This window comes from Oculina patagonica, chromosome 12 (genome assembly GCF_052425735.1).
Source record: "Oculina patagonica isolate OP01 chromosome 12, crgOcupat, whole genome shotgun sequence".
Taxonomy (NCBI): Eukaryota; Metazoa; Cnidaria; class Anthozoa; order Scleractinia; family Oculinidae; genus Oculina; species Oculina patagonica.
In genome coordinates, this window is record NC_135769.1 from 14,787,941 (window position 1) to 14,803,795 (window position 15,855).

Sequence of the window (15,855 nt, forward strand, 5' to 3'; positions counted from 1 at the left end):
GACAGCTTCTTTGTGAGCTTTAGAAGGCTTAAAAAGAGGCATAGATTTAGTGGATGCTTTCGAATTATATTTGCAGATGAAATACGAAAGAATTTTGCCGTCTTTTATGTAATATTGCTGTCAACGCGAGGTCATATCGACTCGGATGGCAGAGCGCTAATCATTAACATTGCAAAATGGCGCTTATAGCAACCAACTTTCGCCTTTTTTTTCTCCACTTCTAAGCTAAAAGAAGCCCCCATCTCTTGTATTTGTGTTAACTTTATTAATATCTTTGAAAAGAGCGAGTTTTTAGGTATGGTTTATTTTTGACCTTATAGCAGTTCTAATACCTTAAGCGCAAGAAACGCACTTTGTGTTTTGGCCAAATTAAAAAATTGTCACAAACAACTCCAAATTTCACACGCAAGTTCGTTTACGTGTGCTTAACATTGATCTGGTATTCAAATTCGCTGAACCTAGCTTCGTTTTTTAGAAATTAGGTATGCAAAGAACAAAGGCGTTTTGCAAAGCTTACGTTCTCCACAGTCAGCCAGCAGCATGAGTTTTTCGACACATCGCGTGTAAATCTTTCCTTCTAGCGTTAACTATTTAACTGTCCGGGGAGGTTGAAGAACGTGTCAGAGCCATGCTTTTTAGTTCCTAGCCACCATTTTAAGGATTCGCTTTACGAAAAGGACTGGATAACACATTGTGACGCGATGTCACCTGATAGGTGTCACGTGAGAGGAAAGAGAGAAAAAAAATGGCCGTTTGTTCCTGAAAATCATTTGAAGCCTTTGGTTAGTTTTAGTGTATAAGTGCGGCTGCCAGGTGGTTGAAGGACATCATTAAGTCTGAATACCCGTAAGTTTACAGCATGGTTTGAAGAACTGAGTGATGTTTCTGCCTTTGTTTTGTACAACAGCGCTGTTTAGCGCTTCAGAAAAAACGTTGCAAACAAGGTAGTTTTGAGCCTGGCCGCACAGAGAGTCTAAAACAAGAGGTTTCTTGCCGGGAACTTCGTCAACGCGAGTTTTACAGGGTCCGCTTGGGTTCTGCCGCGACAAAGTTGCCGAGAAGTGACCTGGTTTTAGACTTTAAAAAATTCTTTATATGTTCCCCAGGGCACCTTCCCTTCGCAAAATATTTTCTGTGTCTCATTAAATATTCATCAATCAATCTATCGATTCGTGCGAACGAAAACCTCGTAAGTTTATCTTGTTTTCGCGGGATTTTGTAGATGTGTGATGATGTAAGGAGTGGAGATAGAAGTGAGAGCAAGCCGGCGGCACTCAACTGAAAGCAAAACTAGTATAATGTGACAACACGAGCAAACGTATTCAATCAACAATCAGTCTTTATTTCACTTTCACCTCGGCAAATTACAGCTAACGGTAACACTAAACAGAGTAAAATAGTCTTTCCCGAAACAACAAAAACTAGCTAGCTGCAAGCAAACTGGCGTGAAAGCTTACTGCATTAAAAGCGCGATCTATAAAAGGTTGAGGCTGACTCTGATCCTAAACTTAACTTGAAACGGCTTAACTCCCTAATCCCTTGGGGTTAGTGTTAAACTTTTTTTTTTTTTTTTTTTTTTTTTTTTTGCGTTAGGGCTAGGCTTTTGCGTCAGGGCTTAGTCTGTAACCCTAATCTGAAACTCTAACCCCGACCCTACGGCCTTGGGGTTACCTTTTGCGTTAGGGCTAGGACTGTAACCCTAAAAATTTAGCTGACTTCATCGTCTTGAGAAACAAAAGGTTTCCTTTGTTTATGGTTTGTAAAAGAAAAGTCAAAAGACGCCGCGCAAGCAAAAACCTTGTCTTTTTGCATGTGTTATTTTTCGAAAACGAAGGAAAGACCAGCAAAATTAAATACAGGGCAGTGTTGAGCACACGTAAACGAACTTGCGTGCGAAATTTGGAGTTGTTTGTGACAATTTTCAATTTGGCCAAAACACAAAGTGCGTCTCTTGCGCTCACGCCTTCAATTATTGAAGAGTTCATATTTTTATACAGAAATTAATAACAGAAACTACAAGGCCTGGCGCACGCTACTGGTGATCAGTGCTGTAAATTTGACTTTAAAATGCTGTAGTTAAGCTGTCCAAATTGGGATTTTGTTAAGATTTGAACACAACTTTAAACTATCAAAGAAATGTCTTCTGGAAGACTTATTTTCTTTTTAAAGTGTATCGTGACGAAAAATAATTAAAAAAACACTGTTGAAAACGGCTTTTTTTTTGACATGGCGCGTAACATTTACGGTCTAACATAGGCACATTTAGGATTTCTCGACTTTAATAAGGAATACAGTAATAAAACTTCATAGAGAGAATCTCAAACCTATGTCAATTCACAATCTTGAAAAAAAGTTCACCCAATAAAACGCTGAGGACCTTTTTTTCACCTGATCACTTTTGCAACCCACAAGATGATGTCTTCGTTTTCACCGAAACGTGCATTCTAAAACTCGCTTGTTCTTTCTATCCACTTATCTTTGTGTTTCAAAAACACCATATCTCTAATTGACATAAAATCAGCTTTTTGTCAGTCATAGCTTTGCCGAGATTATACAATCCCTTTTCAAAATAATACTATATTTTCGATGTTAGACCATCGTTTCCTAACCACAAAAACGCTCTTTTCCGTGCTAAAACCGTGCCTAAACTGTGCATAAACTGTGCCCAAACTGTGCCTAAACTGTGCCTAAACTGTGCCCAAACCGTGCTTAAACCGTGCATAAACTGTGCCTAAACTGTATCAGAATCGTGCCTAGACTGTGCCTGAACTGTACCAAAACCTAAATCGTGCAAGAGAAAATTTCTCAACAAGAGTTCTGGCCCGAAATCAAACTTCAGTTGTCAAGACAAGGTAAGGTTTGTATTAACATTGTGTAACTTTAAAGTAAATTTCTATAATAAAATGAAAATTGATCAGATTAGAAAACTACATAGAAAGAAGTCAAAAGATACAAATCAATTGCTTACCTTATAGTTTATTTATTTACTAAAGATCTACAACTTGCAATTGCGGGTAGATGTGCCCATCCTTCACGGAAAAAAAGAAAGCTCACTACGAAAGGATGAAAGGTTACTTTCTTTGTAACTGGTTATTTTATGCAGCCAAAAGTTATACGTTAAGTGGAGGATCAAACCGTCTGAAGTCAAATTGAAGCGCAAATATCGAGCGATACTTGATCTTTTTTAAATGTTGTAAAAACTGATGAGTTATACTTGTTCTATTGAAATAAATGTTGTTGCAATCGGAACTAAAAAGCTTAAAAAAAAAAAAAAAGCATAAATCATGAACCAAAAGGAAAACAGGGCGATATTCCTCTCTGCTTCAGAATGAACCACACCAGCCGGACTTTTCTTCTCAAGGATTATACTTTCAACCGTGAGAACCAAAGTTTCTGATTGGCCAGTCTGTAATTGCATTAAAGTTAAGTCAACAAAGTCTGTCAACACAGACACTTCGTCTAGGGCTTGTCTAGCAAGCATGCAAATGCAGTTCTACGATTTTGTTGTTGTGTAAAACAAGTTTTCCAGTTAAATGTACAATTATGTAACAGAAATTGTGATGGTAGTTCAATGCTGTTAACGAGGTAAAAAGCCATCAGCTGATATCAAGTTTTAATGGTCTGGAAAATGGAAATCACCAAGAACCTATCCTGTTGGCTTGTATATTCAGTACACGCTGCTTGTCACGCAATGAAATATTTGCTAGCAAGATCATGAATTGAAGCAATCGTGAGTCTGATAGCACGTACAAACATTCTTTATTTTTTGCCACTTTCACAACCTGTTCCAAGGTGTTAGGAAAAATTTTCATTCAGTGAAAAAGAGGAAAAATCGAAACGCATTCACCTTAACGCTATCGTCTTCGGCATTTTATTAATTAAAATGCGCTGAGAAAATCTTTAAGTTCATTATTGTAGTACATTCACAATGCATTGAAATCTGGCGTAAAATGTGCATACTCTGTGCCTACAGTGTTCCCAAATCGTGCCAGAACCGTGCCTAAATCGTGCCAGAACCGTGCGTAAATCGTGCCTGAACCGTGCCTAAATCGTGCCTGAACCGTGCGTAAGTTGTGCATGAACTGTGCCTAAACTGTGCCCAAGCCGTGCCTAAATTGTTTTTATGCACACAAACCGTGCAATTCGCCGAAGCACGAATTTCGTGCTGTTACGGTCGTGTACACCAGTAGCGTGCGCCAGGCCACAACCACTGTCCATCATGCACATTTGAAGTGTTTGACCAAAGGTTTTACTGTTATTAAAAGGCCTAAAGCCCAGTGTAAATCTATCCAGGATGAAGAGAGACAGGCAAAATGTTATGATCACAAGCCATGTAGGGCGGTCAGGGGGCATGCTCCCCCAGGAAATTTTTTTATTTTGGCCTTTTGAAATCCCTAGAAATTCATTTAAAACTGCTCACATGGAGAAATTTGTCAATTTTATATACTGATGAATACTAACTTTTAAAGTAGGTGAATAAATAAGGTGTCCCACCCCCTACGTGTAGATCAAAATCACATAACCCACCCCTTTTCGAGGGCTCAAAAACTAATGACCCACCCCCTTTCTGCTCCATTTTATTTAAATTTGTGCTTGACATTTTAATCAACCTCTCTTTACAAAACCTTTTTAGTGATGGTTTGGGATGACTTAAAAAAGAAATGCGTCATAGAATTGGATTTTTCAAGTGATGTGAAAGCTGTAAAACTCAGGAGAGACAGGTTTGTCTTGTAGTCTTTTTAAAAAAGACAATTTATTAATAATCAATTATCATTCATATCTACAGGAAACAACATGGCTTGAGTACACTGTATGTATTTTGATTTGTAAAGGCAAAGGCTTTCAATTCACAAGATAGACTTATACAAAGCATGCCTTTCTTGGCAAGTATTGTATAATTATTATTTAATAATAATTAATAAATATTATTTGTTTTTAGGATAGTTGTTGTGCTTGCAGAGCTTATAAAAGTCTTCACATTTACACAGAATCCTCAACAACTTCATGTATTTGAGACAGCACTTAATCCTAAAGGTATGCATCAGATGCCTATAAAACCTATTGTGCAGTTCCAGTAAATATCCATACCTACCCCATGGAAGTTCATTGGAAATTCGAGAGGGTGGGGGGTCCAAAAGCCATTTTTTTTTAAGGAGAAGTCAAACTAAAAAACTGTGGGAGAGGGTATGGATATTTTCTGGAACAACACATTGTAAATTAACTTGGGTACAAATATACCAAAATAAAGTACTGGTAAGTCTTATTGTGATATACCCATGTACCATTTTGAGTTTAAAAGATTCCTCAAGTGAGAGTGCACTAATTTCTTTATGATAAAGATTATTTCCCCATGGCCAGCCAAAATAGTTATATTTGGCTTTTTTGCAAGTGATGAAGTGAAAAAAACGTGATGTTATGCACAAAATTAATCTAAACATAGTTAGAACATAGTTCTAAGGCAGTATAAAGCAGCTTTAAAACTGTCTTGAAAGGAACATTAATTAAAGTCTATGAGGGAACAAGCACTGTGTTAGATGAAGAAGCAATCAAATAGTTTTAAAGTCTTATTATCTAACCATAGAAGAGAGCAAGTAGAGCACTACACAAAATTATATGTACACATGCATATGGTTATGAGCCTTACTCTCCCTGGCCATGTACAACACAAATGTCAGTTCAAAGGCCAAATTTTGGCAAAAAATGTCCATAAAATTAACTCTTCTTATACTACTTGAAATCATTAGCGGTACTTCAATGTTTACTTTGTAGGGCTGTGTGTCCTTTGTCCAAGCAGTAACAATTCCTTATTAGCATTCCCTGCACGTAAGACAGGGCATGTCCAGATTGTGGACCTGGCCAACACAGAGCGTGCTCCACAAGAGATTGCTGCACATGAAGCGGCATTGAGTTGTATTGCAATGAATTTACAGGGAACAAGACTAGCCACAGCATCAGAAAAGGTACTGCTAGTAGTGTGTGATTAGATAATACATCAACTCAATATTTTAGGCATATTATTTTTTTTTAGGAGCAGCCCTTTATCTGTTCGTTCTGTTGGGAAAAACTGTTTTAGCCTAGTTTTCCAATGAGCATCAAACTCATTAATCAACAGAACTCAGACCTGTGTCATGGTGGATTTGGTTGATGGTATGTGTTTCCCCATGCAACACCTTTTCAGCAATTATAACTTGAAACTAATGGACAATTGTCAACCCAATCCATCAGAAAGGTTATTTTTGTAACAGCTAGAACATGATGAGAAACCCAAACAACTGAAAATGGTCGATCCCTATAAAACATGGCCTTCATGTAGTGAAGTGTCAGTTATATTAAACTGTTTGTTTGTTTGTATAACCCTACAGGGTACATTAATAAGAGTTTTTGATACAAGTAATGGCACACAGCTTCATGAGCTGAGACGAGGGTCAGGGAGTGCTAACATCTACTGGTAGGAACAAAATATTACAATGGGAAAGTCTTGTTCTCAGTGGATGATAATCTTTTTTCCAAAACAGACAAATGATATTGAAGCATCCAAAAAAAATATGCTACAATAAAATTTGTAACCAAATGAAGGCAAATAAAGGTCCATTTTACTTGACTTTGTATAATATCAAATCTTCTTTACTGTACGTACTTTGCAGATTCTATCCCTTGCAGCAAATTATCACAAAATATAAACCTTTTTACCCAAAAACCTAGCTTGAAAACTTATGACGTCCATGCCAAAATTATATTTAAAAGAAATGCTCAAAATTTAGGAATTGAAACTAACCAATCAAAAATTGTTTCCCAAGAGGCGGCATCTTTCCACAACTTTATTGGGTCCAAATTTTGTTGTAGTTCTAACTACCTTATTACATGAAATTTTCGCGACACGTTAATTTCGCGATTTTGAGGTGCACATATTTCGCGACACTTAAATTTCGCGAGTTTGCGAAAATTTTGTATTTTGAATCACTTTAATTTCGCGTTTTTGAGTGAGACACAATTTACATTTTCTTGGCAATATATTTTGACATGCCTTTGAATTATATAAAACGACTTCATCGAAGGAACAATAACGTCAAAATTAACAAAAACGCAGGGGGGACTTAATATCGGCAATAGCAACAACAGAGCAGTTCTCACAATGTCTACAAGTGAGTCAATTGACGACACATCCATTTACATTGATTGCTGACATGCGAGTCACTTAATATTCGCGTCATGTTATGTTCGCGACACTTATTATTCACATCACTTTAATTTCGCGATTTTTTTAGAATCGCGAAATTCACGAAATTAAAGTGTCGCGAAAATTTCATGTAATAAGGTATTGTTTGTATCTTATAACTTTATTGGTTCACTTACGAAAATGGTTGTCATCTGTTGTTCTTGATTAACATTTTGATTGGTTAATTTTTTATTCCAAGTGGCCCAGTTCAAGTAGCTGCACCGTTTGACATTTCACATGCCATACTGACTCCATTTTTTCTTAATTATCATCATCATCTTTATACTGTTTGTTTGGTGATTTCGGTAATGTGATCACACATTCTCTCAAACTTCACCTTACCTTTAAAAATTAGATTAATTAAACTCTAATTATAAGAAAGTAAAATGTTACCTTCTTTTTAGGCGAGGACGTTAGTCTCAAGCCTTATGTTATGAAGCGATAAATTGGTTTGGGTTTATAACGGGCGATGGGCGATGTGATGATTCGAACCGAGGGGGATTGGTAACTAAGAATATGGCTTGAGATTTGTTTTCCTCCGCCATCTTGGTTAGTCGAGACTTTTTCGCAGCCAGAAGCCTTGACTCGAAGTAAGATTACCGGTAGTAGCTGATATATTTTTGCGCTCACATATTCAGATTTCATAGTATACAAAAACCTTATCGACAAATTGTGGTTTACGAGCTGGGAGGCAGCTGGTGAGTGCTGTTTCGGCAGACCTTTGCCTTTCAAGACTGAAGTTGAACTGGATATAAAGCATTGAAAGCAATATAAGCACGGCTAATTAAACATCAGGATTGATATATTTGTGATCTGAACTACTGGCGACATTGTTACCTGAGCTTTAACTGAAGAGGAGAAGTGCAGAAGAATATATTGCCACAACTGCTGAGGTGAGCTATCAAAAATTTATATCAGTTTGCTTGTACGTGTACTTTATTGAATAACATAATGGACATAGTATTTATGGAATCGAAATAACGATTTTAAAAGGCTAAATATATGCTAGATGTTGTTATATTTAATTTGCTGGAATTTATGGATTACTAAGCATTGAGAGAGCTTCATTCGCGATCTCTTCTGTCAACAGAACGTTTTCGTATACTACTAGGTCAGATTTCAACATTGTTTTTAATAATGGCGTGCAAAGCAGCAGTAAATATAAACAAGTGATTGTAAAATATGGATACAAAGAAACTTATTTCAGGCTTTACCACTGATAACAGAACTACAATTGATCACATTTATACAAATCTAAATAAATCAAGAGTCCAAACTGGTGTTCTCAAGACACACTAAAGTGACCTTAAAGCTGGGTGGTTTAATAGCAACCAAAAAAGAGTATATACATTTGTGTAGGTCATAATAACTAGTAAATGATTTAAGAAGCATAGTGTACATGTAGAAAGATGTGTTTCAGAAAAAAGAAAAAATTCTACTTATGTTGCAATAAATTGTTGTAGTTAATCAGTCTTAGTGTCTAAACAAATATGTGTAAAACAATTATTAAATTTTTAACAATTGATTCTTTCTTTTATTATGTTTACAGAACAGAATTAAAAAACAACAGAAAACATCCAAAATACAGTTTTCAAAGAATCCACTGACATCTGTGTTTTGTCCTAATTGCTTCAATCTGTTTAATCTGCACTTTGTCAAGAAGCAGCATGAATGTGTGAATGTGGCTATTGCATTGGAACTGCTTTGACTGGAACTGGTTATTGGCCTCTATTATGCCTCTATGCAATATATAGAAAGCCCAATCCTCACTATGAATGGCAGATATATTTAAACAAAACACAGCGAAAACCATGTAGCAATAACACCTAAGTTAAATAACTGGCACGCGATGCATGCAGAAGCGATGGCGTTTCACAAGGGGTCTTACATAATTTTGAGAAAAAACTTAAAGTAAATAAAAGTAGCTGACACCTTGTGTGTGAAAAAGACTGTTATCCAAAAAGACTGTTTTATAAAAAGCTTGTTAGTGATTGTATAAATAGCATAGCCTGAGGATTTGATGGATATTAAATAAATACAGTTGTTATGAATGCACAGACCATTTTCTTCGTAGATTTGCTCAATTGAACAACAGTAATATTTTATTTTATACTTTTATGTTTTTTTTAGATTTCCGTACGTTGTCTCAACAAAGATTGCGTTATACTGTAGTGTGATTTCACGGATGAATGACATACGATACGCGCGAGCAAGCTTTTAAGCTGCCAGAAAGGTCAAACGGTCTCTTGCTCACAGCGGCCCTTTATATTTTTAGAATTAGAAATTTCTGTCTACTAAATCTAAAAGATCCCATCATATATAATTAGTCTCTTTCGTTTATACATTGTAGTGTTCCATTGTAACTGCGCGGAAGTATTTTGCTTTTGTGTTTTACGCGGCGATTTCTTGTTAAGTTAAACTTGATTTCTGTTCGATCGGGCCAAACAGACAAAACGAACCGTTCGTGCGATGGCATAAAGCGATGTCACGCCATCGCTTAAAAAAAATAAACTGTGTAAAACATCGCTGGATTTGCTAGTGAAAGATCCTTCAATTCAAATTCATCACTGGCAAACCACTGTATCAACTCTACTTCCTAGACTCCACATTTACTGTATCAAGATGTTGGACTTATTGGACTTACTTGTAATAAAATCACAAATTGTACAGAAAGTGCAAACAACTTTCAGCCCCATTTAAATTTAACAAGAGTAAATCAAGATGATATATCAACTTTACATGTACTTCCTGGAAACTTGTACTTCCTTGCACTGCGTGTTTTACCTCTAAGTTTTTGGACTTACTGCACAAAATTTACATTACAGATTGTACAGTCAGTGCAGACAACTTTAAGCCACATTTAAACAAGAGGCAATCTAGATACATTATTTATAAGACATTTTATTCCTGCCAAAGTTGTGGAAGTTTCCTCGCTGTCTAGTAAAGTTACAAAATATGTTGCCTTCCATTGTGAAAAGTCGTGATAAAAGACATCTTATTAGAGTTGTACAAATTAAATCGTGCCAATTTTGTGATCAAAGCAGCTTACAATTTGCCTTTAATAATTACAGTAACATTGGTTAGAAACTAACCTTTCCTTGGAATGCACAACTAAAAACACCACCGGAAACAAAGTACTGCACGTATTTTAAAATTTTATTTACCTGACAAACCCATTTCCCCCCCTTTTATAGCAAATGTCTCAGTGTCTCAACTTTCGACTTACAATGAGGAGCCCAAAAGGGTGACCACTTTTAATGTATTAACAATTGTCCTTGCACAAAAGAGTGTGAATTAATTAAAAGTGGTCACACATTTGGGCTCCTTGCTGTAAATCACATCTTTTCGAATCGCATTTTCACTCAATAGACATTTTTGGCTTTGTCAGTGTAAATTTACCATTTCAAAATCACATGATGCTCCCCAGAGAACTTGTTTTTAACTATCTGAATATCAAGAGAATTTTTCTGAATTTGAAAGGAGTGATTCTCAAGAGTGATGTCACAGTCTGAAATAGGACAACAACAAAACGAAGCCCGAAAGGTCTCTTCTCAGTTCTTTGTCTGGATTTTTTAACATACTGTCTTGCTTTACTGGAACGTCCTCGCCTTAGTATGCATTGCATACCGGTTATTAATAAAATAAAGGAAATGTACTCACCTTGCCTCAGTGTTTTCTGTTGTCCCTTTCGGCTATTTTGTCATTTTAAGGGGGTTTGAGGTTAATGTCATCCCTTCATAAGATGTCATAAACCTCAAAACCCCCTAAAAATGACAAAATACCCAAAGGGATGACAGGCAAGGTGAATACATTAAATATTTTTCTTTATTTTATTAAAAAGAAGGTCACATTTTACTTTGTCCAGTGTCAAAATTCCGCATTATTGTAAACTTCATACAAAAAAGTGTAATACAACACCACATATTTCCGTCAGTCTTGTTCCACTCAAATACACCTACATGAGTCATAAGTTATGTTTGATCGCTTTCTTGAAACATGAGTTTGGGACACCTTTGGTCTCTCAAATGTGATTTTCGCTCAAGTGCTTCACTATTTAGACAAGCCAATTTTCCGACTAATGATGTCATTTAATGTTTGCCCCCTATCTTGAGCATGGTCCATTATCAATACATAATGATTTTATTAAATAGCTTGTGTGAATCAAATTTTGCTATCATGGTACTGAACACGAGAGTATTATACAATAATTATTATATTCTTCAGTAATTTTCATTGTTAAATTGCTGCTGCAGCAGCTGTTGGCACAATGCATTGTTTCCCCTTATTAATTCTATTCGAATGTGTTATATTTTTAGTTGTGCATGTCTGGTTAGCTCAGTTGCAGGTCTCATTTATTATTTGCAGTATCAACTTTAACCATGACTCAGAACTCTTGTGTGTGTCAAGTGATCATGGCACAGTTCATATCTTTGCTATTGAAGATCCTAAGAAAAACAAACAGTCCAGGTAAGATCATACATGTATGTATTTGTACAATCATGCTTGCTTATTACATGTATATCAGTGGCTCATACTCATGGTAGACAACTTACAGTTGCATACATAGAGGATATTACACGGCGGCCCGAAAATATGAATTTTATTTTCGAGTGGCAAAGCAATATTTTACGAATGAGCGCAGCGATTGAGTAAAATATTGCTTTTACCACAAGAAAATAAAATTCATATCTTCAAGCCACCGTGTAATTTTCTTTTTATTATATAGACAAAAACACTTACTTGCTGTAAAAGTTAAAACATTTTTATTCATCAAAAGGTTAAACACGCGTATGAGCGACGGCTAATATTAAGCTTACAATTGAACAAATTGCCAATCTGAAAGGCATTTTGCGAACTCAAGCTTTCAAAAGATGTACAACGTAAATAAGCTTTCATCACTGTTCTTGATTATTTATAATTCGCTGTTTTGAAATCTGTTTATGCTCAAACTCATTGCTTTTCTAATTTCTGATCGCCAAGTCTTGCATTTCGGCAGCTGCATGAATTTCTTGATTTTCCTTCCCTTCGCCTCCACAAGCAAGAAGCTCTTTGAAATAATTTCAAGTCAGATGAAGTTTTCTTATTCATGTTAGCATTGTCCTTTTCCTCAGTAAAAGATTTTACTTTGGCTTCAGTGAACTTCACGAATCGATAGATGCCTTGCTTTCCAACCGAAGTTTGGCAGTTTTGCACAAACAACCGTGCAGAGGCGGGAAATGACATCATCGATATCCTCACTTGTGAGGATATGGTAGTAAAACACTCGCGGCTATATAATAAATTTTAATAGTCACAATTGTCCTTGCTCAATACCATACATCCCTCATGATTACTTGTTGATTTGTTAATTCTCATCATCATCATCTGTTTGCTTCTGTTTATGAAACAATAATGAGTAATTTTTTTTTTTCAGTTCTATGAATGATTTATGTCCATAATTTTATCTTTCTTTGTCAGTCTTGCCTCAGCACATAACTTCCTTCCAAAATACTTCAGCTCTAAGTGGAGTTTTTCAAGATTTCAAGTCCCAGGTGACCCCCACTGTGTTTGCGCGTTTGGAAATGAAAAGAATACAGTCATAGGTATATTTTCCTTTATGTTAATTTCAATCCTTCCATTTCATTTGAAACGAGTTATTAATAGTTCGTTATGGGAAGATATAAAAAGAGTACTTACCCCAGTCCTATCAGGCACTGTGGTTCAACTCATTACTTTATAAAAAAAAAACATCTCAAGTGGTAAAGGGATGCTGATATTCTTCTTAAGATATACTTTTAGGAATCAATAATTAAATAAAATGATGATAATCAATAAATCAACTGTAGACAAAGTGTGGGGTATTAGAGCAGTTCAGATTCTCGTTATTGTATTTGATTAATTTGTAAAGACCAGTAAAAATTCAGGGCTTCGGCGGGACTTAAGGCTTTGGCAAACGAAGCCACATTGTCGCGGATACAAATGTTTGCCTTTTTGCCCGCGCGCAACATTTGTTGCGGACACAAAGACATGTTTCTGTTTTTTTTTTTTTATTAGTCAGAAACGTTTTGTGTCCGCATCAAATGTTTGCCGGTTTGCACAGCATGGAAACAAAACATTTGTTTTGTGCCCCGCTCGTAGCTCTCCCAAGAAACATCAGGAGCAACAATGTGTTCTGTTTGCCACGGCCTTTAAACCCATGACTTTGCGTTCCCAGTTCAGTACGAGCTGTGAAGTTTTATTACAGCCTGGAGGCTTCCAAGAGTTTCTTAACGCATTCCGAGGAACTTTTACGTAGACTGCAGATGTGTTAAAGTGAGCGGCGCAGGAAAAAAATAAATAAAAAGAGATTGTTCTCTAAATTGTATGACCTGCAAAAGAAACTGGCGTTTAGTGTTCCAATCGCTTTTGCACACAACGTTTATTAAGTTACTGGTGAGAATAAATTCTCATGCGTCTACATGCCAGCAAGTGTAACTTTAGAGAATACACTGTCTTTAACCAAAGGAGAGAACAAAAACGCGAGAAAAAGGGAATAGTACAGAGGAGATGCAGCTATAGGGTATCTGGTCACCCCCCCCCCTCCCCCCACCCCCAGACCCCCAGAAAAAACTTCGCTTAGACTTGTGATTTAACTACAATTAACTTTGAGTTCCCCGCCCACCTCCGCCTTTTCCCTTGTGTTCTGTTCCACCACCACCAACTGTCCCTTGTTGATACTTTGCAGCCATATGTGCAGACGGAAGTTACTACAAATTTGCATTCAACGCTAAAGGAGAGTGTTCCCGAGATGCGTACGCACAATTCCTTCAGATGACTGACGGAGACTGAATTGCTCATCGAATTAGGTTTTTTTTTAATGAAGTATGAAGGATCACAAAAAGCGCAAATACTACTGAACAATCAAGGCGTAAAACAATTCCATTACATGAATCAAAATCGGATGAACGTCTACTTTGGTGAAGAAATATTTGAATAGCGGAAACACCGATTGTACTGAAAAAATGACTTTGTACATAAATTGAAAGAAAGTGTTTTTATCCAAACACCGAAAAGACAGCTGAAATTCGAACCACAACAGAGCATTTTTGACGAAATGGGATGAAAAACTATAGCTAAACAGTAATCAGAAGAGCATGTTCGTGCCAGTACTGCTCAAATTATACCTATATACCAAAAATAGGCGAAACAACAAAAGCTTTCAGTATGTCTAAGGTCCAGTTTGGTATGCGGAGCAGCTATGTCTGACATGGCACAGTAGTCGCCTTCCAAACCGTTATTTGGGTCGCCATGTAACGCTTCCACGAAGTCTCTGACATTTGTACTGACACAGCCAATCACAGCGCGTCATTGTATTGTTTTAAAAATGAATCGTTCAGTAAATGTCCGTGGATGATTTCATGTGTAGTAAATTAAAACTCTGTAGTAGGAATTTTAAGGTTTGAACTTTAAAGAATGTGCTTTTTAGCTCGTAGTATTCAGTATACACGGTTACGAAACGAAGTGAAGAAACAATTTTAGTGGTTTTGAAATTAATAGATCAATTAAGTAATCAATAAGTGATAAACGGAAAAAGAATTTTCCTTGTGCTACGTGGCTCTTGTAAAGGGTACAAAGTAAGTGCCATAAATTAAAAATGTTTTTAAAAAATTCCAGACGTTTCGGGCTCAGCCCTTCATCAGTGGAAACAGCCTTGAAGAAATCATCAAGACTTTTTCCACTGATGAAGGGCTAAGCCTGAAACGTCTAGAAATTTTTAAAAATATTTTTAATTTAAGGCTCTTAGTACTCATAACTTTTTTTTAGTAGTCAATTTGCAAGGTATGTAACGTTGCATTAGAGAACTGTATTTTGGTATTAAAAAGTTCATTTTGGAAATTTGTATACTAGTATTGTCTTTTGCTTACGAAACCAAGATCAGAGATGCAAATGTTCCAAACGCGGTTATCACCCATTAGATAAGTTTTCTAGGTCTTTCACATCTTCCTAGTCTGTTCAAATCCTCTACTTCCTATAACTTTGGCCAAAGCGTCCGAACAAGATAAAGCGGCGCGGGGGATTTGAACGAGCTCGAACGCAAATGAGAGGGGGGGGGGGGGGGGGTTATCATTTTTGAGTTATTTTTTTAAAAATAGCTCTTAGCCGTCGTGATGGACCGTGTAGTCAGTCAGTGACACAGTCAGTAAAGTATGTTTGTTTGTCACACCAATCAGATTTCAGGTACTATCAGAACCAATCAAATTGTAGTTTATAAGGGGGAAGCAATCTGACGCAGTTGTAGTGAGCGATTTCGTTCGAAGATTTTAGATTTGTAGGAGGCGGAATCATTGGTGAGTTGTGAATTAACCCTGGATTAAAAACGTGTTTTTCGTAACGCACGCCTACTTACGACGCACACGCCGTAAGCAAAAGTCCCAACATATAATTGTTATTCGTCTTATTCGAGCGTTAATCGTTTTGAAGAGGCTAGCTTTCCTGACCTTGGTAAAAATTACATAAAGCTTTTGCACACAGCAGATTTAAAGAATAATGTCATTATGATGTTAATACTGAGGGTATATTTACAAAGAGTCAATGAAATGGAAAGGAATCTTCTTTAGATTCCTAAATATTACTGCAAACCGCAATTAATTTAATTAGCCTCTTTAGCGTCTTGCTCAATT

General features: G+C 36.5%; 1 protein-coding gene and 1 long non-coding RNA gene across 2 annotated transcripts in view; both read left to right on the plus strand.

Moving 5' to 3' along the window:
* Positions 1-15,070, plus strand: part of LOC144632705 (WD repeat domain phosphoinositide-interacting protein 3-like) — a 33,185-nt gene extending 18,115 nt beyond the window's left edge. Inside the window, exons 4-10 of the mRNA XM_078491413.1 lie at positions 4,634-4,721; positions 4,940-5,034; positions 5,770-5,960; positions 6,363-6,448; positions 11,582-11,683; positions 12,674-12,798; positions 13,920-15,070. Coding sequence (XP_078347539.1) covers positions 4,634-4,721; positions 4,940-5,034; positions 5,770-5,960; positions 6,363-6,448; positions 11,582-11,683; positions 12,674-12,798; positions 13,920-14,023 — 791 coding nt within the window. The 3' untranslated portion in view covers positions 14,024-15,070. The remainder of the gene's footprint in view (positions 1-4,633; positions 4,722-4,939; positions 5,035-5,769; positions 5,961-6,362; positions 6,449-11,581; positions 11,684-12,673; positions 12,799-13,919) is intronic.
* LOC144632737 (uncharacterized) lies at positions 6,470-9,055 on the plus strand. Its single transcript, XR_013566936.1, has 2 exons — positions 6,470-8,109; positions 8,766-9,055. It is a non-coding gene; the product is annotated as an uncharacterized LOC144632737 (long non-coding RNA).
* Positions 15,071-15,855: the final 785 nt, after the last annotated feature.